Here is a 27,432-nt window from a genome sequence, read left to right as displayed (position 1 = left end):
ATAAATAAAAATGAGCTGCAGGTAAATTTGCCAACAAACCCAAACCAAAAAAAAAAAAAAGCCACTGCTGCCCCAACACCACAAAACAGCCTGCTTACAGTACACCAAACAGCAGCTAGAGCAGCCACAAAACTGGAACAAAATAATTTGGACTGATGAGACCAAAATTGAACTTTATGGTCATAACCATAAATGCTAAGTTTGGAGAGGAGTCAACCAGGCCTATGAAGAGAAGCCCCCCATCCCTTCCGTGAAGCATGGAGGTGGATCTCTGCTGATTGGGGGGGGTGGGGGACAGGTGAGCTACACAAGGAATTTAGACAAAATTGATGGCAAGAGCAAAGCAGCGTATTATCAGAAAACACTGGAGGGAAATTTGCACTCATCAGCCTGGAAGCTGCACATGGGGCACACTTGGACTTTCCAATATGGCAATGATCCAAAACATAAGGCCAAGTCGACCCTTCAGTGGCTGCAGCAGAACAAAGTGAAGGCTCCGGAGTGGCCCTCACATCATTGAGCCATTTTGGGGAGATCTCAAACATGCAGTTCATGCTAGACAATGAAAATATACAGGACCTGGAGGCTTTTTGCCAAGAAGAATGGGCAGCTTTACCACATGAGAAAAGAAAGGGCTTCCCTCATTCACAACTATCACAAAAGACTACAAGCCATCATTGATGCTGAAGGGGGCAATACACAATATTAAGAATTAAGGGTATGCAAACCTTTGAGCAGGACAATCTTATTATTCCCTTTATTGCTATGGTTTAATGATTGTGCTATTCTGTGATACCTAATAGTTTAATCTCAATCACGTTACAATTTTTTTTAAAAAAAGCATTTTGTCTTATCACTCGTGTTTACATGAGTCCACATCTTACAAATTCTGCAAGATATGCAAACTTACAAGCACAACTGCGTATCTATGTATGTATGCCATATGTATAAATTTTGTGATGGTTTTTCTGTTTCTTATGGTGTTATTTTTCTTTGTTCTATTTAAATAGTTTTTAATAAAATACGAATAAAAAAACTAGATGTGGCTCATTTTTTAAATGAAATGGTTATAGGGTTTTTAAAAAAAATCTAATTCATACCAAGGGAGAGACCAGGAAATAAACAGTGCAAGAAGTTATCTTGAGCTGTGAAGTTTTATTTTATCAGATGGATGGTAAAAGCAACTTATTCTTCCTTTAAGCCTGAGGCTCTTGTGGTAGTACTGCTCTGTCTTGGACAGCTATTTTAAGTAACTTCTTATTAAGCAATTTACAAAAGCTTTGGTTTAGGAGTTTAAAATACCTGCAGTTTCAAGAAATTACAGTTTAAGATAAGGTAGGAAAAAATATTAAGAGGGACTTAACCAGTGGAATAATGCAGTTCTTTTACTTTACAGAACATCTTGGCAAGTTTAGAAAATGGGAGAGCATTATGAAGGTACAGGTAGTCCTTGCTTAACAACCATATGTTTAGTGATGGTTCGGACCTAGGACAGTGCTGAAAAACCCGACTTGCGACCGGTCCTCACATTTACGACCACCCCAGCATCCCCACAGTTGCGTGATCATGATTTGGGTGCTTGGCAACTGGTTTGCATTTATGACCATCACAGTGTCCCATGGTCATGTGATTGCCATTTTCGACCTTTCCAGTTGACTTCTGGCAAGCAAAATCAATGGGGAATTGCATGATTCACTTAACAACATGTGGTTCACTTAATGCCCACTGTGATTTGCTTAATGATTGCTGCAAAAAAGTTCATCAGATCAGATTTGCTTAATGACCGCTTTGCTTAGCAACTGAAATTCCAGTCTCAATTGTGGTCATTAAGTGAGGACTACCTGTAAACATATCTTCCAATCTTCATGATTTGATTTACTATATGGATTCCAATTATCAAAGTCGAATCTTATATAAAACTGTTTATTCCAAAGCTGTTTTAAATATCTTCCTATTAAGTAATTTTAAGAAAACTTCGGTTTAGGAGTTTAAAATACCTGCAGTTTCATGAAATTACAGTTTAAGATAGGGTACTTTAAATTCTGCACTACATACATTGTAAATACTTTGCAATGTTAGGTTCTAATGCATGCAGTGTGGTTTGTCTTTCAATTCAATATTGGCCTGGGAGGAATATGATCAGGTAGATATCAGACAGGTGCTGTTTTCTAAGTACTGGATATACACCCCCTTTGTAATTTATGATTATTGCATCTGTACAAGGAATAGTATTTCCTCCAAATTCCACTTACAATCCTTCCTGTTTCATTGCTAACTTTCCTTGCATCAGCAGTGCCAGCCACATCTGGACCCCATGAAATCATGCAGCAATTATTACACAAATCTTTGGTTTACATATGAGAATGGACAAGTTCAAGACAATGTCAGAATTTACTTTAGTTCTCAAACTTGAATAATCTGTATTTAGATTATTTCAGATCTGATTAATTTCTTCAAACAATGGACACCAGGGTTACAAACAACAGAATGTCTTTATTAGTAATCACAAACAATGCATAGCTTTTGCAATGAAAAAGGGTTGGGGAGAAAAAGTCCTTTGCAAACGTGTCTCAGTATTTGCCTTCGGCAGAAGGCAAATATCACAGTGTAAAATGATAATGCAGTCTTTAACAAAAATATCCTTGCATTATCAGACAACCAGCAACTGTTCAGCAATATTGAACAATTTCAAGTATTCAAAGAGATTATTTTTTTGGCTGTGTAAAATCCCATCCCCTCAACACAGGGTCCACTCACACAGGTGACTTAAAAGCAAACTATTTTTATTTATGGTTCAACTTCCTCTCTCAGAAGCAAAACTTGCTTCTTTGCTTCTTACTACTCAACAAACAGAACCTCAGGAACTGCCTATTTCTTAATGATAATGAGGATATCAAATAAACCTTAGAATAAATTACCCAAAGTATAACAGAAAAGGAAAAATATGATTTTTGACTGTTTCCAGATACTGGCAAGGAAATTAGGGAAGAGGTCTGAGCTCATCATGGGTTGCATAGTCTCCTGCAGTGACACGGGAAAATGCAAGTTTGAAGTCTTTGATTTCTGGCCCCTCTGAACATTAGTGTACACGCCTTGATGAACCCTTCAGACTTGGCACACTCTACAAACTGTCTGAAGCAGTCACCAACTCAAACCATTGCCTAAGCGCGTCACTGAGAGTCTCTGGGAGGGCATTCACATCTCTGAGAATTATGTAGAAAGGAAAGGGAAATTCTTCCATGTATGACCTTATTTCTGGCAACTCTCCAGGGCGTGTGAATACAGGTACTTTAATGTCCAAGACTGAATCCTGTGAATTAAAACAGCAAATTGACAGAAGTAAATACTGGATTACACATTTAGACTTTCTTTTCTTATAACCAAGTAATATTTACTTCCACATATACACACTCCTGTTAAATTAAATGAAAATAGTCAAAAGTACATCTGAAAAAATTAGGTTTTTTCTCCTTGATAATCATGCCCCCAAAACCTTTTAACTTATAGCCACTCCTTGTTTAACGACCACCTCAGTTACCAACCATTTGCAAACATGGCAGTAATAAACAGTAATAAAAATTTCATTTTCCAACCAATGCTCCTCTTTACAACCACATTTTGTGCACCTGACAACAAAAGCCTTCAGTGTGAAACTGATTAAGGTCTGGTCAGTTTCAGTCTGCAGGGCAGCTGGCTGGAGGGTTCTAATCAACCAATTAAGGTCACAGAGCTGAGTTTATTAACTTGCCCTTTGCACTTTTTAGGGAAGCACTGAGCTAGGGAGAAAAGCAGCTCAGAAAGAGATAGCTTGTTTAAGCAATCTCACTGCCCTGTGATGGGGCAAAAAAAGGAAAAAACGGGTCAGGCCCAGGACCCTGTATGAGAGAACTTTATCTGAATACGATGGCAGCAACCAGGGATCTTTGCAGTCTCTCCCTCTCTGTCTCTGTGTCACATGTTCACTTAGTGACAATTTTGCTTAACAACCAAGTAGTTGGAACAAAACATGGTTGCTAAATGAGGACAGGGTGTATTTATTCCACTAACAAACAAAGTCAATTGTTTTGGATTATAAATGAGAAGATTCTAAACAAGGAATAAGAAGATATAAGAAACAGTAAAAGAAACACATAACAAGGTAATTAATAAATGGTTTGCCAGGTTCTTTTTGTTTTATAGATTTTTTAAAAAAAATAATCCTTCATGTACCTTTATAAAACACTGAATTAAATTTGTCTTGTAAGTTCTTGTATTATATAGGAACAAGCAGGACTGAAATACAGACTGGTTGTGGATCTTTGCAGATTCCAGAACCCAGTGTCTGCAGCAAAATCAAACTAAAGAATCAATTCATAAGTTTGGCAGAAAAAGAGAAATTAGACATGGCTATAAAGAGATATATTTTGCAGGATGGACAATCTGCATTTATGTGACTGGAGAATTTTTAACATTTGGCAAGCTCAACAAGAACACTGACTTATTGTTGCTTTTAATAATATAAAATCTGGACACTTTTTATTGCCACCATTTGAAAGGAAACTTAGTAAATAACTTATCCAATATTATTAATTTCTAATTATGTATAACATACATTTTCCAACAGTTAAAAGTAGTACAGATGCACCGTTAACTCACCCGTGAATTAGGGTTGTCCAATATTGCAAAAATAACAAAGATATTTGCATTCTGTACAGACTGAACAGCTGCTTTGACACGTTCCTTGCCCTCAAGGAAAAGACCTCTTCCATCTGATACTATGAGGAGTAACTGAGCAGTTTCTAGTAAGAGACGTATTTTCAGTTGTTAAAAAAAAAAAAAAACAAACTATCAAGCACAGAGAAAACAAGAGATATTCTAAGAATTTACAGAAGCTCTGTACTGTTTAGTATTTTAAAAAATGAAAAAGTCCCAAAACAGTTGTTTTCTATATAGGATAAACTGAATGGAATCTAAACATTTTTTAAAGGAGTAAAACGTAATTAATATTGGTGAATATTCTGTACATAACAGAAGAAAGAGTCCAATCTTTCTAGTAATAATGAATTGGGGAACCAAGAATTCAAATATTTCTTCTTTACATTATTTATTAAGAACTACTATTCAATAGAATTGTGTGAAATACTTTGAAGTTCAAACACCTTTGAGTGGCCCATTCCAACACTGTTCCAGTGTGAAGTGCAAAGAGGACCATTCAGCTTTGAGATGTTGTGATCTTAAACACCTTGCACACCTTTATTCCATCAACAATGTTCTCATAGACAGCAATGCTTCTTACAGTCAATGCAAAAGATTTTATTTATTTATTAAATTTAGAGGCCGCCCAACTCCAGAGTGACTTAGACAGCTTACACTTAAGGTATGCTACTCTGTGGCATCAATGATTATAAAGAAGGAGGCAGAGACATACCTGGATTGATGTTTGGAGACAAATGCTGTGCTGCAGCAAACATATCTATTGATGATTCTAAAAACTGTAGAAAAACAAGAGAAAAAAATATTGTGAAACCACCTCCACCCTGAAATGGTCATGCTGATTCTGAGACAAAGAATGGAACAGGAGTGTCCTACTCTGAACTACAGACCTTTAAGACTTTATCTTTTCAAATTCAATCAGAAGCAAACCAATAAGCATTGTTGCATTCTGAGGTTTCCTGATAGAACAAAGTAAGTAATTATTTTCCTCAGTATGAACTAGGCAATACCCTTGGTTCCGTATGTTAGAATTCCTTCAGTCACTGCAACAGCATGGCACAGGAGCCATTTCTTTGCTGGGAAGTCAGCAGAAGTTTTGACAATGGCTTGGTTTATGAGTACAGCAGTATGAGCAGAATCCTGATAGAGAACAGTCCAGAAGAGTGGAAAATGGCTTCTATATAAACACAATTAAAAGAATGCATCTGCTCCCATAATGAGCAGATGAGATGGTGCAAACCAGTCTACTACATATTTTATTCAATTATACATTATAGACCAGCCTTGTGACATGGGTGTCTCCAAGGATCAAATTTCCACAGGGCTCTGCATACATCTGTAATACCCTCAAGGAAACCTACAGAAATAGAAGAGCTTAGTTTAGCAGCCACCGTAATTTCACAACGAAAATAGTAATTTTTGATCCAGAACAAGAGCTGTTGCAAAAGGACATTAAACATGTTCAAGTGCAAATTTGAACAAAGCTGTGCAATGCTTCAAGGGGTGGCTCTGTGTCTATCAACTGAAATGCCTCTCTGATGCTGCTCTGTGAAGCATGAAGGTGCCCAGTACTTACTGGAAGCTTGTAATGACTGAGCTGAAGTAGCTGCTTCAAAGGCCTTCAAAGGTCCTGGTATACATGAACGTGTACAGTAGACACTTTCATGGACACTTTCAGCAAAGGGAAGTGGCCCACCTTGATGCTTGATGCAGAAGCACTACAATCCAATCCCCAACCCTCATAGGCAATCCAGTAAGATATTATGGTTGATGGTATCAAAGGCCACCAAGAGGTCCAAAACAACAAGGAGGAGTGCACGACACCTATCCAACTCCCAACACAGGTCATCAAAGAGAGCAATCAATGCCATCTCTGGGCCTGAACCCTGGCTAAAAAAGGTCCAGATAATCCATTTAACTAGGGTGTAAGAAGTTGGTCCACCACTACTGTCTCAACCATCTTTCATAATAAGGTAAGGTTGGAGACCAGAAGGTAGTAATTCCCTGGATCCAGGGATAGCCTCTTCAAGAGAGGTGTCGACAATCTCCCAGATCCAGGTGTTCACCTCACTGCCCACTCTTTGTAATGGCCAGGACTGCTGGGGCCTAAAAGGCAGGTGGCAGATGACCATCTAGACAGCAACTTATCCACCTCCTTGGAAGTCAAAGACCAAAAGGAGTCCCAGCCACCATTAAGGATTCTGCCCATGCAGAGTTAAGGCTTCAGCAAATCTGAGCTGATTCATCAGTGAAAAGCTATGCAAATCAGTCACAGTCAGCCAGTCTGTCCATCAGTTTATTACAATCTTAGACCAGTACAAGCAGTATGTCCATGAGTGCTCTATGAGTACTTATAAATCTATCTTAAGTGACAGTAAATAAAATTTAAGACAAAATTAAAAAATGTTTATAAAATAATCTGATTAGAATCTGTGAGTGAAGTCCAAAAGGAGCAATCCATGCCTAGGTTATAAGTAGTATCTAAAATTAAATAAAAAGTGATAACATCTAAAATTACAAAGATGTGATGGTATCTAAACATTTACGTGAAATGTGGTAATATGTAAAATTATAAAAAAAACAATACATCTGTGTAGCAGGAACTTGGCCCATCAGTGTCCTGCAGACCTTCCATGCTGCTGCGCAAAACCCAGCCACATGCGCTATAATACAAGGCTATGCATCTGAGCACAGGCCGGGTCTGAGTGACCCAGAAATCAGTCACAGCAGGAGATTATCCTGTTGCCTTCCCCCCGCCCAGTAGGGAATTGGTCATCCTAATTAAGGCCACTGGACAAGAGTCAAATGAAGCAATAAGTGAAGAAAAGTAAACACACTCTGCCTCCCTTATTGCCATAACGAAGGCCTGAACAGGGGCATGTATCTGTGGTTGGTTGCATTCACTTCTTGTCTTGCTTGAATGATGCTCCAGGCATTGTTTCTGATGCTTCATTTCCAGAGGGTCATGGAAAAGCAAGGCACCAAGTGGGATCAGCCACCAGTGAGAAGACTCCACTTGGGGGCAATGCTGTTCAGCACACAGCACACTCCCTGATGCCAGGTACATAACAGACAGTGGACAGAACTGCCTGCCAGAGAGCTAGGAAACTCCCCAAACTCCCATAGGAAACCAGCTGGATCCATTAGGTGTCTGGGGCAGATCATCCCAATGATCCCCATCACCCTACGGAGGTCACAGGTGACTCTTAATTGTAACCAGACCAGGGGGTGTTCTGACCATAATGATGGAATCCTCTCTCTCTTCAGAACATCAACTAGCTGCTCAGAGAGAAAGACAAGAACCAAGGTATTAGTGCCATTATGGTTTGGGCCCAATATTACTTGAGAGAAGTCCATGGTTGCCATGGAGGTCATGAACTCCTGAGCCTTATCACAACCAGCTCCCAGGAAGGCAGACTGAAATCCCCAAGCGCCAACAGGCGGGGAGTCTCCACCAACAGCCCAGAAGCGATTCTAACAGTTTGGGGAGGGATCCTGCCATGCAGCAAGACGGTAGGTACACCAGCAGGGTACCAGATTTGTCTCTACAACTCAGTCAAAGATGAGACAATTGACAACACGGCCTTAAGAACTTTTAAAATGCTGGGAGATACCTGAGCTATCTTAGTCTTCTTTTGTTCAAATTTGCAGAGCTGTAGTACTCTTGCTCCTGATCGGTCATTGAATTGTTCATGGAATGGATGTAATAGCTGGACTGACTCTCCAAAACTAAAATAGAATGATACACACTTCTTAAAATTGTGTCCTGTGCAAGAATTACATTAATTTTCACTACCTAAAGTCAATAAAGGTTTAAGGCGTTCTTACCTACATATAGCAATTTGTCCCACTTCTAAAAGGGTCAAAGCGTTCCCAATCACTGCTAAGGATTCATATGCAAGCTACAGAAAACAAGTTGATACAGTTGGAATTCACTGATGAGTAATGGTAGTGATATGTATTATCAGTACATTTTAATATGAACAACTTGGCACAGAATTAACATTTAAACTGCAAAATTCTAAAAATGTTTCCCACGGATAAAACCCTTTTTTGAAGCTTGTGATAACAGATGCTCTCATACGAACCCCATAAGGAATTAGAAAATTGCAGCAATGACACTTTCTTTAAACCTCCTACTCATGTAAATATCTCAAGTACTAAATAGTCACTGAGGCAGAAGCAAAGATGTCTGCACATCCACTGAAGTGCAATGAGATGTTTAAACCCTGCTGTTAACTCTATATGGGAACTGGCATTTGGGAAACCTCAGGTGGTAAATGCACAAGAGCTGCCAGAATGAGCTACAGGCAGTCCTCAAGTTACAATGGCAGCTGGAACTAGAATTTCCATCGCTAAGCAATGCAGTCATAAAGCGTGACGTCACGTAATCACATCGCTTAGTGATGGCAATCCTGGCAATCACAGTTGCTGTTGTTAACTGAATCCCACTGGTCGTTAGCCGAGGACCTACCCTGATCCAAGCCACTCCTGGCTTGGTCCCTCCCAGCCCTGAGCCTTGGTAAGGCAAGGCACTGCCTCCTCTTCAACTCCCCCACCTGCCTATCTCCCCCTATCTCTACCCTTTTAGCCGCCTTGCACTCTGCCTGCTGTGCCAGGCTTGCCACCCTGAATTCCCTGGCCCTTCCGCACCTGGTGGTTTTGCTGCCCAACACTCCCTGGCCCTGCCACCACTGTCGGCCTTGCTGCCTCCAGCTGACCTTTGCTGGCTTCTTCCTGCCGCAGCTGACGAGGCACACCCTGACTGGTCCTTCACGAGGCAGCTCCTGGCCACGCCAAGACTTCTTCCCAAAGCCGTGCTCACCCCTTGTCCAAATCATGTGCGGCCTTCTCATGAGGTTTTGGAAGCAAGCAGGGGCAGCAGAGCCAGTGAGCACAGGGTGGCAAGGCTGGCAGGATGCAGGGCCAGCGGAGCACAGGATGGCCAAAAAGGCAGAGATATGGGGAGATAGGCGGGTGGGGGGAATTGAAGCGCCCCTGTGGTTGTAAATGTGGGCAGGCTGCCAAGTACCCGAACTTTCATCACGTGACCTTGGGGGTGGCCATAACTTTGGGGACCAGGCATAACTTATCATTCGTTCAGCGCCGCCTTAACATCAAACGGTTGCTGAACGAATGGTCGTAACTCAAGGACTACCTGAACAGCATGAAACACAGAAGATATATTATTAATTCAGTCTTGTAAGTTCACAACATTGCTAATTCATAATTTTTGTTTTACCTGTTTTGAGTGATTGTCTATCATACTGGCAGAGTCATCAAGGGCCAAGCATATCTGGTACTGCCGTTTGCTGGGTTTGGTCCTTCGTAACCAGATTTTATCTTTTCGGAACTGACTTGCAATATATGGAATTACTTTGCGCATGTTCAACCTTTTTCCTGTTCTATAATCACCTCTGGTAATTGAGAAAATTTGAAACATTAAGAGTACAACATTTTATGAAAATAATTAGGCAGAATATGAGTTTTGAGCAACTCAGCAGAAATTTAATTGTCAGAAATATGGGTTGAAGATTGCTAGAAGAAATTGCTAGATTTCTAGATATGTGCTTATGTGTATATATATGTAGTTGTCCTGACAATTGGGAAAGTTGCTGTTGACAGAGACCAAGGTTTGAAATAATTTTAAGTATTCTTCACAGTTCTTCTAAAAATAAAAACCTAAGGGGAAAATCCAAAGTAGTAGATACCAGTTCCAAAAACTGCTATTACTGTTACTTGCCACATAAACAGGACCATGTATTACTTCCACATTCTGGCAATCTCAATGAATTCTGCAATCTGTATGAATTCTGCCAGCTGAGCCAATAGGACATTGCGTATTATGCATATTTTATTTATTTATTTATTAATCCAATTTATCACCGCCCATCTCCCCCCGAGGAGGGACTCTGGATGGTTTACAATAAGAACAGAGTTAAAACAACAGAATATAAAACTATACAATAAATATAGTACATAATAAAATATAAATATACTGAAGCCCAGATGGCTAATTCTAGTTTTATTCATCATGGAATGTGTCTGTCAAGGATACTGAATCTCTGCTCTTACGCTTCAAAAGTATTTACTTAGCCATCTCTCTGGCACATTGTCCATAGATTTGAAAGCATATCTTTACTGTCATAAGGGCTAGAATCTTTTTCAATAAAAAATAAAAGATGAAATATTCAGGAATATTCATTCTGATTGTATTGTCAAATTGTACAGTTTTGTTGCATGTGTGCAAACTCCAAACACAATCGTATATATCCACTCAAATAGACTTCAGTCTGCAAAAGCTTATATTGCAATAGAGTTGCTAACCTGTTGTAGCAAAGGAAATCAGACTCCTGAATCGTCCTAAAAATATGAACTGTAGCATATAAATGAAGTAAATCATTAAGAATTAACACACTGAGAAATGTGATGATAGCATTAAATGGAGATATATGGCCGTTGAACTTAAAATTTTAATCCAATCAATATTTTAATGTACCCACATAATGAATACAGGTAGTCCTTGTTTAGTGACTGTAACTGGTTCCGGAGAAATGGTTGCTAAGCAAACCACATGACCGAGAGACAGAGATGCTGCAAAGATTGTTGCTTGCTGCCATCTCATTCAGATAAAGTTCTCTGGTACAGTGTCCTGTGCCTGACCTTGTCCCCCCCCCCTTTTTTTGTGCTCTCGCAGGGCTGAGAGATTGCTTAAACAAGCTATCTCTTCCTGAGCTTCTTTTCTCCGCAGCTCAGCACTTCCCTAAAAAGTGCTAACTGCAAGTTAACAAGCTCAGCTCTGGGACCTTGATCAGTCCATTAGAACCCTCCCTCTGCTGGCTGAAACTGACCACACCTTAATCAGTTTCACAATGAAGACTGCTGTTGTCATCAATAGGCACAGTTGCTGAAAAACGAATTTTTTTTATTACCATTTATTACCATCACATTTGTGAACAGTCGAGGCAAGTTGCTAAAGGAGGACGATCTGTGGTCTGCATTTGAAAAAAAAAAAGCCACTGATTTTGGTGTGACAGGAATTCTACTGTGAAACTCTGCTCTGCTGAACAAATGGTTTAGCTGGTTCCTGCTTTTCAGTCTACTTACTTCAGCTTGGCTGCCTGAGTTGGTTCCAGGAGGAGTCGGAGTTGCTCGCAGAGCTGCTGTGAAAGAGGCTCAGTGAGCAGAAGGTACCCCTGCCATGTCTCTTCAGCGGCTGCGTCCTCCTACAGCATTCAAGGTGCAAGACAAAACCCCCACAAAACCCATTAGTTAAAAGGGGGGGAAGGGGGAGAAGCCAGATGGTTTCGAAAACAGCCAATTATTTTGCTGTCTGCAGAGTGCGTTAGCACTAATACAGAATACACATCTGCTGTGTCTATAAAAATTATCTAAGTATTTTTCCCCCAGTGATGATGTATTAAAAATACCAGGTGTGGCCATACTTCAGGCTTCCAAGATCTATTAAAAAAAAAATCCAGAAATGTCTTTAATAAAAAACCTGGTTAAATCATTTCTTAATGCCTTGATGTCAGAAATATAGTAATTCTCCCACAGACTTTCAAATGCATTATTTTATTATTTAAGTGGTTTGCTATACAATTTTATGATTATAAAAATGCCAGTTATGTACTACAGAAGATTATCAAGATCAACACCACCATCACTTTGGGATGATTAAACAATAGTATTTAACACGACTGCCAAAACAAGGTTTAATTACCCATCTCATAATATATATATATGGATATCCTTAATTAAATATGTCACCAACCTCTAAAGGATTTCTAATCTTCCAGAGTTCAAGCTGCTTCTCCAGTTCTTGCCTCAGCTCTTCAGGGTTTTTAAAAATGTGCTTAAAATACAACAAATTGAAATCAGAATCCAACACTATGAACAGATTCGTTTTAGTGAACGTATAAATACTCCTTCAAAGGGTAACATTAATTTTATTCTATTCTCTAGGGTTGTGCAAAAACGGTTCCAGGAATGGGATGCTCTAGAAAAATCTAGAATGTTCCATTTCTCCGCCCATCTATGCCATTTTGCCAATTCTGAGGGTACTCCAGCAGTTTTCTGAAAGTTAATCCTCCGAACTGGAAGAAAGGTTCTCTCGGAAATCAGTAGTCCAAGCTAGAATAGCCAGTTTAACTTCTGGAGAAATGCTAGATCATGCCTAGAATACCATGAAACAAAAGAGTAATGCAACATTCCAGAATTACATGTTTTTTCCACATTATCCCCTGTCCTTTTTCAAATCTACACTAGTAGGAAATATTTCAGCTTGGTTCCTTTCTGCAGTGAAATGGCTTAGATTTCCAACAGGTCCCCATGCTTTTTGACATGTACAAGAACTCAACTGAGGAAGTCATTTACAGATTTGGAGAAAGTACCGTCAACACAACTGATTATATTCAGCCTTCTCTCTCTATTGTCCACCTGAATCAGATGAGATAGTTCAGGGGACTGCACCAGTATCTGGAGGCAGTTACAGGCTGGATGAGGGCTGATGAAACTGAAAATGAGTCTTGATAAGAATGCGGAAACTTTCCAGCTCTAGGTCTCTCTATTCCAGTCATTTCAATGTAGAATTCCTCGCCTTCAGGCATTGTCAACTCTTCAGTTTTGCAGTTCCTTGCCTACGTTTTGGAACTCTCTGATGCACTGACTACTGCTTTCTTTAATTATTTGGGATTTTAGTTGGTTTTTATCGCTCTGCTGATTTATACTTTAGTAATTTTATAATTCTAGAACATACTGATTTTTAAAAAAAACCTTTTCTGGAATCCTTGAGTAAAGATCAGCTTATAAATTAAATTAGTTACAAGCAATATGCTTTTTAAAATAAATTATACATTAATAAAATAAAAATACAATATTATGCATTATACTTATTGCCTCTCCTAGATCATCAAAATCTGCTGAGAATTGTAAGAGGACCTTGAATTCTGGTTTCCCAATTCTCCAAATAAGTATTTGCACCATCAAAACTAATATCATGACTTTACATGTATTTTTAAAACCATGAGGGCAGAGCCAATTTGTACTTTTAATTTTTTTTACAGGTATAATAGTAACGAAAGCAAAGCAATTTTATGCCACTTTAATGCAGATATATCTGACTCTCTATATACTGACTCTAACAATGTAAAGTAGTAACATTAATAATCTGTTTTTTCCTAACTCCAGTTTTATCTCCCCATCACAGTTCCAATCAACTGCATGTGAAAGTCCTTCCCCAATTTGAGCCCACTCTATTGATCGTACATCATCTGAGGCTGTAATCTGCAACAGCCTGCAACTACAGCAATATTGTGATCACATTAAGATTCATCTACTTAAATCAGTTAGCACATATTTTGGTTTAAAAATGCAAGCTGTCTTCTACCTGTACATTGGGATCCTTCAAAAACTGATGAGCGGTATGTATAGTAGAGTGCTTGTTTCGGTCCGGCTTTACTTCTGACAGTAATGTGTTTGCTGCACTTTCTTCAGCATCTTTAGAATTGGGAACTTGGCTGTCTGCCTCTGTCTGCTCAGGTCCTAAGATTGAATTATACATGCTTGCTAATTACTGCATGCATCCATATCCATTCCTGTACTTTACTGTGGCTAGCTTAATACATAGCCATAGCAGTGTCTTCGATAAAATCAACGAATTATTATTAATTAGTATTAACTTAATTTATTAACAATATTTCTGTTCTATTTCCACAAACATTCAGGAAGTTATTTCTTAAAAAAACTAATTCTCAAGGCAGTAAGCTGATGACTTACCCGATTTGGAAGCTGCAGACATTTTTACTTCTGGATTCAATCTTTCTACCTCCAAAGTTCTGAGATCCTCAGCAGTGTGATCTTCTGTTTCCATAGCCAGATCTTCAGAAACTGTTTCTTCACTGTCTTCATTAACAGGCAAAATTGGTTTTTGTTGTTCTTCACTAGCTACATCTGGTGGGAACATAAAATACCGTTTTCTCTTCAGATCACATAAAAAAAACCTTAAAAGAAGTTCTCCAGCATCAGCACAAGAGCCATCATACAAGTTGGAGCTGGTCTATTAACAGTCTAGAAACAAGCATGGCATTTTTCAAGCAAATTGACTTTTCTCCTCAAACCAGCCCACCACAGCCATCAGACAGGGATCTAACTGCTGATGTGCAAAAATAAAGTATTTTTGCTAGCGGTTGAGCATACAACACAGCACAGCTCTACACCCTGTCAGTCAGTACTAAGTCTCTTGAGTTCAATGGGATTTAAATTTGCACAGATGTGTATCCTGGGATGTAAAGCTTTTTCTAGGCTGAGGGCTGCACTTGACTTTTAAGAGGCAACAGGAGAGGATGTACTCCAAAAGGCAGTCCACGGAGGATGACACCCCCCAAAAGCATTTCATTTCGTTTACATTTAAAGCTAAGCAGGATTAACTTAGTCACCATCGCTATTTTATTTGCAAAATTATTTTATATCACTTTCCGTTGCAAAGAATATTAAAATGGTTTATGCACCTAACAATAGTAAAAGCAGAATTAAAAATTATTCTCCAGTAACGTATTTAATACTTTTCCCTTTCTGGCTCATGAGCAATTACTATTTGGTAACAACATTTGGGGTTTCTGGGGGCCACACCCAAGGCTTAGGAAGGCTTCATGCACAGTCTTAGGATATACAGCATGGGTTTAGAGAATATACTGTAGAGAATTAGCTGTGAAAGAATGAAAAATGTATTTCTCAAAATAAACCTGAAGTGTAAATGAATGTAAAAGGCTTTCGACATCCAGCCATCACATATCTGTTAGTGAACAAAGAAAAAAAATTGTTTCTCAAACTGTGTTGCTGCAAAGAGCTTAAAATTACTATTCCCTCTGATATCTTATGAATGCTGCCATACCATAAGTCTGGGTATCATAGGATTCACCGCCTTGTTTAATGTGCTCAAAAGTGTCAGCTTCACCCAGACGTTGTTCTGGCTGAACTGGCCTTTGCTCGGCTTCCTGGCTAGACTCTACAGTTCTCAGTCGCTTGTGAACAGGTTGGCTCTGATCTCCTGTTGTGCGTTCATTGTCAGCTAGTCCTGGCTTTCTCTTAAAACTCTGAAACACAGGAAAGGACAGTCAGGTAGTTTTCAGGGAGGCAAAGCAAAACCAAATTCCTATTCAGAATTACAAATTCAGAAAGGAGAATACAAAGACAAAGGTCCTGTTCCTTTTAATAAGAGAAAAAGCTTCTAGAGATGCAATACAGATAGCTTTGGGGGCTGCTTAGAGAGAGATATGAGGGCTGTGCATGGCTCCGGAGCCTCACATTGCCTTTTTATTTGTTCAATCATGTCCAATTCTCAGAGACTGCCTGAACAAGTCCCTGCAGTTTTCTTGGGAAGGTTCTTCAGAAGTGGTTTGCCTTTGCCTGCTTCGTAGGGCTGAGAGGGAGGGACTGGCCCAAGGTTCCCCAGCAGGCGGGACTAGAAATCTCAGTCTCCCGGATTCTACCCTGAAGCCTTCACCACTACACCAAACTGGCTCTCAAACTGGCCCGCACATTGCCCACCCCTGCCTTAAAATAATCAATTCTGGTTATTTTTGAGCTCTGCTTGTGCTAGAAGGCCACAGTGGCAGAGGATAGGAACATCTGGCCTGCAGCCTAATCTTGCTTACCAGGCTACAGATGGGGTACCTGCAAATCACCTTTGTTTAATGATGGACTAGACCAAAGCCAGATGCCCCCCAAATTCTGTTTTACTTTATCACTGGCTCTCTAGTTCAAGCAGAAGCTTTTCTTTTTCTCTTACCCAAGATATTTTTAGGCTGAGAGCCTTCTGTATATGATGGTTCATATAGAATTAAATCAAAATTTTATTTATGGTCCAAGACGAAACACCATTTAGAATTCCAACTCTGAATGGCCATAAGAGGAATAGTGCTAGAATCAAGCCAGTAAGAGACTAATCTGTCACACAAGTTCATTCAATCCTGCTTCTGCATTAATCTATTTTAATAAACACTGTACAAAAGTTTGTGTTTAATTCTATATCATTTCCAGATATATTTTCTCTTCAAATATGTATCAGCACATTGATACTTTTTTAAATTCAAAACTATCTTGAAACATTCAACAGTATGAGAGCCAGAGAATAATTTTCAATCCCATACGTTTAGTTTTTCCTTGCCTTTCCATTAAACATAGTCTTCAAAGACCATTAGTTTGGGAGCCTCAAATTTTAAAAGAGTATCTTACAAATTTTTAAAAGAATAAGACACCTGGGTATTTTTTCTGCTTTGTTTCTGAGAAGCCAGTTGTGCCATTAATTCAGATTCATGTCCTTCTGGCTGATTTGCATCAGCAGTTCCAGTCCCGTGCTCCTGAAATAAGACATACAAAGTAAGATCTTGTTTGCTAAAACACATCACAGGCATATTAAGTTTAAAGCCGACAACTATAGTATCTTTGGAATACAGAAGAACATTAGATTGCGGTTCTGTAAACACCCATCTGTTAATTCCACCTCTGCACCAAAAATTCATGAAATACGTAATTAGCGAAGTCTGGATCATAAGACAGGGAAAAGATCCCTGGTGAAGGATAAAATATTAAAAAACAGGTATAGTCCATATTATTTGGCAAACATAGGTATGATTTGACGCATAATTATGGACCCTTGGCCTTCTCAGCCTTACTGAGAACTTGATTAATTTAGCGATTCAAGAATATAACTGAGGGGGATAGTCAATAAAGTTTAAAGAGCACTGCATATACAAATAGCAGCTGTAACACATTCTGTCACTCTTAGAAATATTTTTCCTTCCTACTAAAGTGGAAATATTGGGAAATATGTAACACTTATGTTTTCCCTCTTTACAGGAAAATGGATGTTGGTACCATCATCTGCCTTATTTTCAGTGTTTTGAGACCTAGCGAACAATATGAACAGCTCCATCAAACTCTAAATCAAAGTCGACAAGAGAAGATGTTCTGAATGTGGGTCGGCCACCAGTTCTTAAAGCTATTACTCCTATAACAAGTTGCTAGGACAGAAACACATCAGGGACATAATGAGCTGGCTGCTAGAGAGGTTGCAAATTTCTCCTTCTGCTGCCATCTAAATTAGGGTTAGGGTTATAGGCTGTGAGATATGCTGAAGTGAGAGACTATGATCCAAAAAGCCAAAGTGAGCTCCCGTGGCTGAGGGTAGATTTGAAGCTGGACCTCCTCCAGTACCAGTACAACTCCTTATAAAGATGCTCCATTTCACCTCTTTTGCCTGATCCTTCTCAGAAGCAGTTCCAGCCAACTCAACAGCTGTATCGCTCTGCAGATTCTCTTCTCCTGCCTCTCCGTATGCCTCATGTTCCATTCTTTCCACAGCCTCAGGCAACTGTTCCTCATTATCAGTATCATTAACAGCCTCATCACTTTTCTGAAGCAATAAAAAAAAAAGAGTCAGCATCAGCTTGACAAAATATTTGAAGCTGATATACATATCAGAGTCAGTTTTGGACTATATACACTCTCTGTTTGTTGCATGAGAAACTGGAGAAATCATAGCATCACCATTTACTGGAATTTTAACCTGAAACTCTCAAGCTCTCTCTCCCCCCACATATATATTCTTCATATAAACTTCTATTAATAAAAATATGTGAAACCTGAGGACAAAGGCCCTGATCAGTAGTGGAAATATTCTGTTCTCTCTCTTCAGCTTTTTGCTCTTCTGCTGTAGATTCCTCTTCTTCGCCTGTATTTGCATCAGAATTCTCTATTCTTCCTTCTTCTTCCATTTTATCTTCTTCACTTTTATCTTCAGAAGACTCTTTTTCAATTTGCTCAGAATCCTGTCTATCTTCACCCGTATCTGCAGGATTCTCTTTTGCTTCTCCTTCATCTACATCTATGGCCTTCTCTTCAATTTCAAAAGGATTGTCTCCTAATGCAAAAAGAGATAGAACATACTTTAAAGAAACCACACTCATACAAATGATCAGCTGGGTGGAATGCACTGAATGTACTAAGACTCCTAAATTCCATACATGCACCATTATTTGCGGGACTGAATACCTGAAAAGACAAAGGACGCACAGGTACAATTCCTTCAGACACAAGGGATCAAGGACCAGGGAACTGAATAAAGTGCAGAGCAAGGATATGCTTTGGATACAAAGCTTTGGACCGGGCATGGGTGTACAAAGGATACCTATCAGTTCCTCCTTAAAGAAGCTGCCTCTTTTCTTGGACTTACATGGTAGCTGTACAATCCCAGGAAATACACATTTGTGCTAAGGGCGCATCAGCAGGGCCAAAAACTGGACACAACATGGACACCTCCTTAACCCAAACACCTATTTTCCTGGGATCATGCAGCTACCATATGGACCTGGGGAAAAACACAGCTTCTTTAAGGAGCCACTGACAGATATGGCATGCATGCCCATACCCCCTCTGAAGGACCTTTTCAGCTTCCCATCTGAAAAACAGCACATCCCTAGTTTATACCTTTCCCACTCATTTCCCCCAATGTTCATCTTTCTATCACTTTAAGGTGTAAATACATGTTTTGAATCAAGTCTTTGAATTACGAAGATAATATTAACCTCAGTGAAAAGGCTACAACCTTTTTACTTCATCAAGCTGATGAAAATTGTTGTAGATGCAAACATAACTTCCCCTTAGCAATGAATTTCCCAATTTTCAATAATATAAGTTACAAATGATCAGAAAGTTTAAAACTCTGATGCCAAGTTTGTAAGTTGCAGCTTTTGCACCAGGACACAAGTCACCCCACTGGAGATACCCATGTGTTTGATGCTAAGGAACATTTAGCCACTTCTACTTCTACCTTCTTCTTTGTCTTCCTCATCCTTCTCTTCATTTCCTAGGTTCAGCTCATGATCAAGCTCCAGAGCTTCAGGTTCAAGCTGTTTCTCTTGCCTTCCATGATAGGGGTCCACCTCATTCTCATCATATTCACACTGTAAAATAGAAGACACTATGAGAAGAATGAAGGTGGAAAGCATGGATGAAATTCTCTCCAGAGGCAAAGTTCCTGAGACTTGGAGTTCTACTGAACCCACCTGAAGCAGAAAAAATCTCAGAATGCATTAAGGAAGCTTATCACCCATTGGAAAAGCTATCTGTCACATCACAGGGTATAGTTTTAAATACATACTGTGATTGTCTCAGTGTCATGTTCACTGATTCAATGTAGTTTATACATCGTAACATTTCACATGCCATGGCTGCTGTGAGACCTTGTGCCAAGCTCTGTATGTGAAATTAGTACAATGGAATGTGTTTGGGTTATGTTCTCTGTTCAAGGCCTTTTCCCGCAGACCATCAGAAACCGTTAGGAGCACCTGGGATTGTGAACTTGAGAAGATTCTACGGGGGGAGGGATTTCATCTGCACCAAGGGTTTTTAGTTTGAATTTGGCGCGCTTTCATCATTCTCAGCTTTCTCTGTGATCCTGCACACTATTCTTTAATAAATCAGATATCTTTGAATTCCTGCTCATGAGTCTGATGGTGTTTTAGAATAGGCAACCATTACACTCATTTAATATCTGCTTGCTCGTTTGGTTGTTAAACTGTGAGTGAATTCTTGTTATTGGATGGAACTTTATGGTTACTATATTTTTCTGATTTGTACTACACTTTGGTAAAACCACATAACAATAATGACAATAACAATAAACATTGTCTAGTCATCAGCGAGACATCTTGCCTCACTGCTTTCCCCACTGTCAAAAACTTAGTTAAAAAATATGGTCAAAATGAAGATTCTTAACAAAGAACTTTATAGATTGCATCTAGGTTTATAAATATTACACAAACATTAATAAGGGAAAGAACAATTCTATATCTCCAATGAGACTGAAAGTAATGGACACCAGTCCTTTCATCAGGGGACACACTTCAAGTATTTACAGTACAAAAACAAGAAAGACGGAAATCTTCTAAATACATATCAAGATTAAGGTGGTGCATGCTTTGAAAATGATTTGGAAAAGTATTTTGGATTTTGCATGAGCACAGCCTCACGCTGCTACTAATTAAAGCAGCAATGTCTTTTTTTCAGGCTTCTGTGCCAACTTTAAAAAGATGCAGTAACTTTAAGAACTGATTGTTTGCAAAAACTGAATTTGTTTAGCCAAATTAACATTTCTTTCTTTATATTTATTTTATTGTATAGATACTTAAAATGAAAGCAGAGAAAAGGGAAAAAAGAAATGGAAAGACAGGAAAAGGGGGGGAAAAGAATACATTAGAGATTTAGAAATGACTCAATAAAGTACCCACATTTTTTTCAGAAGCCTGAAAAAAGAGGTGGCTGTTTTAATTAATTAACAGAGGACTGATGCATGCAAGGTCCAAAGCACTACTAAAACATTTAATGATGCACAGTCCTAGTGAAGACTATTTGGAAATAGAATATTTTACTGAATCTCTCACATACAGGTGCATATACTTTCAGTTTCTTAACTAGTATCCTCTGCTGCCATTTCCTCTTTTAATTCCCTGCCCATTGCACAAATAAGCAAATAATTATGCAGAAGGTAAGATATTCACTGGCTAGTCCTGATGGGCATTGGGTGTAAAACTCATTTTCCGGGAATTCTATGCATGCACAGCATGATTTAGAGACAAATTAACTTGCCACAGCATTCCCAGATGACTAATGAAAAAACAAGAGTCTGTTGTCTATCTCTCCCCTATAGGGACCGTGGAACTGGCTCATCTGCTCCCAACTATGCTTGTGAAATGCAAGGTGGTCTGGGCAATGTAACTGCAGTTATTTCTACAGTAACACTCACTCACTCACTCACTCACTACAAAGAACAATAAGCAGCTCCATACAGAGTTGCTATGCTATTACCTCATCTATTTGTTCATGGATTTTCTCTTTGGTTTCACCATCATCTGCTTGCTTCTCCTGTTCTTCATTGTTGGGTAATTTCTTCTCATTTTGATTGTCAACTCCTATATTGTCATCTTTCGCCACCAATTCTGAATCTCCCTAAATCATTCGAGAAAAATATCCATGCTTCATTAGAGCACTGCCACCAGTGTACACACAGTTCTTAGGTTAACACCGTTATTCAAATTGTTTTAAGAAATATGGTTACCTTTTTATGACCACAGATATTGAAAATAGTTCCCTACTTTAATAGAATGCATTTGTTATGCTTTCTCAACAGCAAACTGAGCTAAACCAATAAAACAAGGTACCACAAAGCAATCTAAATGTCAAATAACACATTTAAGTTCAAATAGAAGTAGATAAATTCATTACATTATACTCAGACTGTTTTAAAAATAAAGCTCAGTGTGGTTTCTTGAAATGTTAATACATACTCTGTTCTAAAAATAAGACAAAAGAGAGACACACATATCAAAATAATAAACAAACTGAGCAAGAAATTTTATTTTTTTAATTCCAAATTGACAAAAGCCTCAAAATCTTTTTTTGAGGAAATGGAAAGCCTTTCAAAAAATTCCAATAAAAGAAATTGACTGACTGGGGTTTATCCTCTATTTTTCTTAGAACACCCGATTCTACTTTTTCCAAAGTAATTAACAGTGAAGAGTAGCTCTTTGGGTGAGTCCAACACACTGCAAGAGGTCAGTCATGTGCTGAAGGCAGTTTGCCATTGGGGTAAATGCAACAGCATCCTCTAGCAGAAGTTCTCCAGAAGTGATCAGGTATTATCAGATACTCTGATATTAAAAGCCACCCTCTCTTTCATTTGTCTAATCTCCTTTTGAAATGAAGTTTTGGCAGCCATTACTATTGTTTTGTAGAGACAAAATCTAATTAACTGTATGAAAAAGCACTTACTTTTATGTAGCCTGAGTGAAAAAAAAAGCTTGAACTGAATTCTATGCAATGCCATGCATTTCACATAATTAATCAACAGTGCAACTCTTTTTCCTTCAAATATTATATTCCTTTAAAATTTTACCTCATCCATCCCTGGTCCGGTTTCTGTTTTACTATCATCATCATCATCATCATCATCTCCTCCCCAAAGCCTCTCATCCAATTTGTCAGCTTCTCCATCTCCAAGATTTCCCATCTGCTTATCCAAGTCTTCATCTTCATCAGAGTTATCATCCTCTTCTATCCAAGGTAACGTAAGTCAAAGTATAAAGTCCAATGTAAATCTTCAAAGAAGGAACTCCCATAATCATAAGGATGGAGCATTATGGGTCTGGAGACAGACTGGAGCCCCATAGGTGAACATATAGAGCGGGGCACATCATTGAGGTGGTGATGGGTAGAGGATGCTATGGCAGGAGCCAGAGGGTGGGCCATTTTCAGGGAAGACACCCCCAGTGTTTGTAACCGGTGGTGTATTCCGGCCCTCTGCACTCAGGCCCAGGCCCTAGTCAGCAGACTCTTAGGGGCCCTGGTCTTCGACTGTTGCTACTCAACGCCAGATCACTCAACAACAAAGACCCCCTCATATGTGATTTGATCACTGAGGAGGGGGCAGACCTGGCATGTATCAATGAGATCTGGCTGGGCCCTGAAGCGGGGGGTGCCCCTTTTGGAAATGTGCCCAGCCGGGTTTATAGTATGGCAGCAGCCAAGTCCACAGGGGTCCTCCTGGACTCATGGCTCCTGCTAGAAGAGCAGGTGGCAGCCATAGCCAGGAAAGCCTTCGCACAACTTCGTGCTGTGCACCAGTTACACCCTTCCCTGGATCAGGAGGCCCTTCGGATAGTCACTCATGCCCTTGTTATTTCCCACATAGACTACTGGTATGCGCTCTACATGGGGCTACCCTTGAAGAATATCTGGAAGCTTCAGCTGGTCCAGAATGCAGCCTCGTGGGCTGTTTTCAGTGCCCCTAGAAGGGTGAGTGTAACACCACTGCTTCGCGAGCTGCATTGGGTACCAGTTTGCTTCTGGGTCCAATTCAGGGTGTTAGTTATTACCTTTAAAGCCCTACATGGCATGGGGCCAGGTTACCTGAGGGACTGCCTCTTCCCCATGACATCAGCCCGTCCCACCCAATCATGCAGAGGGGACATGCTGCGGACCCCGTCTGCAAGAGAATTGCGTTTGGTGGGATCCAGGAAGCAGGTCTTCTCTGCAGTAGCTCCCACCCTGTGGAACACGCTGCCCCCAGAGGTGAGGTTGGCCCAATCGCTCCTGGTCTTCCGGAGGAACCTGAAGACTTGGCTCTGCTGCCTCGCTTGGGGCAGAGAAGGGAGTAGCTCCGCTTGGGGATGGCTGGTACCTTAGAGTGCTCTTCCCACTTATGGACCGTATTAGAGCCTCCTGCCACTTGGATTTTATTCCTATTTTTATTTTATTTTTATATCTATTTATTAAGGGTAATTATATATTTATATATTGTATTTACATTTTATGCTCGTTGTTTAATTGACTATTTTATTGTAAACCGCCTAGAGCAACTCCGATGGGAGGAGATGGGCAGGGATAAATTTAATAAACAAACAAAATGGTTTAACATGATATATCGGCAATTTCTTGTATATAGAGCACCTTTACATTGGGATAAGCAAAGGTTCTCATCCCATGCGCAAAAAGAATTTCTAGAGCAATGGGAATATTTACACTTTTTAGCTAGTCCACATAAAACAGAGATTTAAGATAAAAAATCTCAAATCTATAGTTCTTTAAAGTATTGACAGAATATTAAAAATATTATTTTTATTTCTGGCTGTGTTGTAGTGCCTAAGTATGCTAGAGCTGAGACATTCATTATAGTGATATATTGCAGAATGGGAATTAGAAACATTGCAATAAACGGTTCTTTCAGTTCAAACGTTGCTTTTTAGTTAGAACTGCTACTAACCACACAAATATCTTATTTATTAAATACTTGAGAAAGAGCAACAGCACTGTCATTTTCATGTTATAAACCATGACCTGTGGACTTCAAAATGCTGCTAAACTCTTGGCCTTCCAAGACTGAAAATCTTCATTCCACTTACATAAAGAGGTCAACAAGGAGGGAATGAAGGCTCTGTTTTTGAACTTGGTTTTGCTTAATTTTGTCACAGATACCAGGAAACTGCTGGGGTCACATTCTAAGTTAATTCTGTACAGCTACTTTTGGTTCTATAAATTTCCAACTTCCCTAAGAAAAAAAATCTCAAAAGTGTTTCAATGTTACCAAAAGACCTTCCTAATAACAGTATTACACAACAATGGGAAACCTATTAGTACGTTTTTATTAAATTCAAAGAAAAAAATACTAAACCTCAATATCTGCTCTCAGTTGTATGTTGAATTTCTGGGTTACTTTATATCAGAAGAGAAAGGTGAAAAATATAATGCTAGACACATACCTTGTTTTTCTTTCTCCCCATCATATGTTTTCCCTTCAAAATCTTCAGACATTTCAATTGCATTATCCTCTCCTTCAATATCTGGTTTTGAATCTGGGTCTTCGTTTTCCTTTTCCTGACCCTTTTGGTAAGAATCTTCTACCTGGAATATTTAACCAACCTTTATTTTGATGGGGTGTTTTCTTTAAAGTACCATAAATGCCCCATGCCCCTTCCTCAACTTTCAGCAAGATAATTTTAGTGTTCCCTCTTCCCTGAAGAATGCCGTAATTTATTTTTATGACACATTTTTCAGAACAGAAGTAGACTGTTAAGAGGAGAGGAGGGAGACAAGTAATTCTGAAACCCATTAAATGAATATACGAAAATAATGCAGAGATGTATAGAACATGCCATGCTTTAACCTTTCCTGCACAAATGGAACAGTTGTTTGTGTATGGTCTTGTGACTTAACCAATACACACATGTTTCGGTTGCTTTATTCCAGGCATAGACCAAAATGTGGGTGTTCCTAGCAGAAGTGGTTTGATGGTGGATGGTATGGAAAAAAATCAAGGACATCGGTTGCGGTGACTGAGGAGAGGCAGGCCAGCTGCTGGTATATGCCATGCTGGAAGCTTGACTGATACTGCCAAGACCATCACCATAAGGAACAAATGCCTAGGCCAGGACATTGGTAGCCATAGGGGCTGAGGAAAGGGAAGACGCTGAGAAGACGAAGAGGGGAGCAGGCCATGGGATATGTCAGGCTGGGACAGCAGTTGCAGAAGTGATTGAGGAGGAGGAGGGATTGAGGGAAGGTGCTCAGAAGATTGGGGAAGTGTGGGCTGGTTGGGATATGCTGCACTGAGACACCACCGATGCTAGTGGCTTTGCCTTAATTACCAGAAAATTGCTCTGGGATTGCTTTGGATGTTGTAGTATCAGAAACCTGGAACAATGCAAAGGCTCCCGATTTTGTTTCTGCTGAACTCTGATATGAAATGTTTTCCATTTTGTGCACATCCCTGTGCAATACTGTTTGTTCACCAAAAAGTATAAGTATTTTTTTCATATTTTCCATAAATACTAAGACCCCAGCATATGTCTTGTATTCATTATAAATAGACACTTCAAAAACCCCCTCAAACCTTAACTATTCTAGAGCTACTATTCCACTCACACATACATACCTGATCTTCATTTTCTATCTTGTCACTAACATCCTTTTTGCCTTCCCCTTCTCCAATGCCACCATCTTCATAATCATGGAATTCCATTCCTCCTTGTCCTCCATCATCCTCAATGACTTCTTTTGGTAAACAAAAACCCTAATAATAAAGAACACTCAGCTGAACCAAGTATATCATTCAATAAAATGAACACTGATCCCACCATTAAGGTTTCTTCTAGTTGGGGGCCAAAGTTTTTGTAAGCTTTCTCCCAAACAGGGAAAAATCTACTTCAGTAGGAATCCACAAAGGGTTAGTTACTTATTGACATGTAAATCAATTGCCATATAACTGGGTTATTCACCCAAAAGTTCCTCAAAAGCCCAAATGTAAAACTGCTTTCCTCCTAGAAAAAAAGACATTTCTTTTTATTCAAATCAGGGTCAGGGTCAGAATATCAAAAGAAAGCCAATATGACACCAATTTTTTTTTAAAGGACAAAGGGAAATCTTGAATATTATTGCCAGTTAACTTAACATTTCTCAGAGGCAAATTGGTGGAGATGGTACTCAAATTTTAAAAAAGTAACTAGGCATGCAAAAGAACAAGATTTGCTGGAAGAAAATTAGCATGTATTCTGCAATGGTTAAATCCTGCCTCAACCTTTTTGAGTTTTCTGAGAGTATCAACAGGTACATGGATTAAAGCGATCTTATGAATACTGCATACCTGGCTTTTCAAAAAGCCTGATGAAGTCCTCATCAAAGACTTATGAATAAACACAGAATAAGAGAATCAGTACTTTCATATACTTCTAATTGGTTAAATAGAGCTAGTTTGGTGTAATGGTTAAGGCATCAGGCTAGAAACACTAACCCAGATTTTCCTAACCTCTGCCACTGTGGCCTTGTAGCACAAGCAAAGCTCAAAAATAAACAGAATTGTTATTTTAAGGCAGGGGTAGGCAATGTGAGAGCCAGTTTGGCATAGTGGTTAAGGCACCAGGATAGAAACCAGGAGCCCACAAGTTTTAGTCCCACTGTAGGCACAAAGCCAGCCAGATGACCTTGGGTCAGTCACTCTCTCTCAGCCCTAGGAATGAGGCAAAGGCAAACCACTTCTGAAAAGCCTTGCGAAGAGAACTGCAGGGACTCATCCAGGCAGTCTCTGAGAACTGGACATGATTGAACGGATTTTTTTTTTTAAAATTGGTTAAATACAGAATGTCAATAGTAGGGAATAAATGGGCAATTTTCTCAGTGGAAAGAAATAGA

General features: G+C 39.3%; 1 protein-coding gene across 1 annotated transcript in view; it reads right to left on the bottom strand.

Annotated features, from left to right (window-relative positions):
- Positions 1–2,473: 2,473 nt before the first annotated feature.
- MDN1 (midasin AAA ATPase 1) overlaps positions 2,474–27,432 on the bottom strand; it is a 116,464-nt gene continuing 91,505 nt past the window's right edge. The window contains exons 84-102 of the mRNA XM_063312224.1: positions 26,180–26,317; positions 25,008–25,149; positions 22,646–22,803; positions 21,559–21,699; positions 19,517–19,655; positions 18,336–18,610; positions 17,942–18,106; positions 16,950–17,051; positions 15,584–15,785; positions 14,470–14,643; positions 14,081–14,235; positions 12,467–12,547; positions 11,800–11,918; positions 9,935–10,109; positions 8,521–8,594; positions 8,307–8,421; positions 5,408–5,471; positions 4,636–4,778; positions 2,474–3,310 (exon numbers count right to left, since the gene is read on the bottom strand). Coding sequence (XP_063168294.1) covers positions 3,122–3,310; positions 4,636–4,778; positions 5,408–5,471; positions 8,307–8,421; positions 8,521–8,594; positions 9,935–10,109; positions 11,800–11,918; positions 12,467–12,547; positions 14,081–14,235; positions 14,470–14,643; positions 15,584–15,785; positions 16,950–17,051; positions 17,942–18,106; positions 18,336–18,610; positions 19,517–19,655; positions 21,559–21,699; positions 22,646–22,803; positions 25,008–25,149; positions 26,180–26,317 — 2,751 coding nt within the window. The 3' untranslated portion in view covers positions 2,474–3,121. The remainder of the gene's footprint in view (positions 3,311–4,635; positions 4,779–5,407; positions 5,472–8,306; positions 8,422–8,520; positions 8,595–9,934; positions 10,110–11,799; positions 11,919–12,466; positions 12,548–14,080; positions 14,236–14,469; positions 14,644–15,583; positions 15,786–16,949; positions 17,052–17,941; positions 18,107–18,335; positions 18,611–19,516; positions 19,656–21,558; positions 21,700–22,645; positions 22,804–25,007; positions 25,150–26,179; positions 26,318–27,432) is intronic.

The sequence above is a fragment of the Candoia aspera genome, chromosome 1 (genome assembly GCF_035149785.1).
Source record: "Candoia aspera isolate rCanAsp1 chromosome 1, rCanAsp1.hap2, whole genome shotgun sequence".
Lineage (NCBI taxonomy): Eukaryota > Metazoa > Chordata > Lepidosauria > Squamata > Boidae > Candoia > Candoia aspera.
This window is presented reverse-complemented; position numbering and strand designations above follow the sequence as displayed.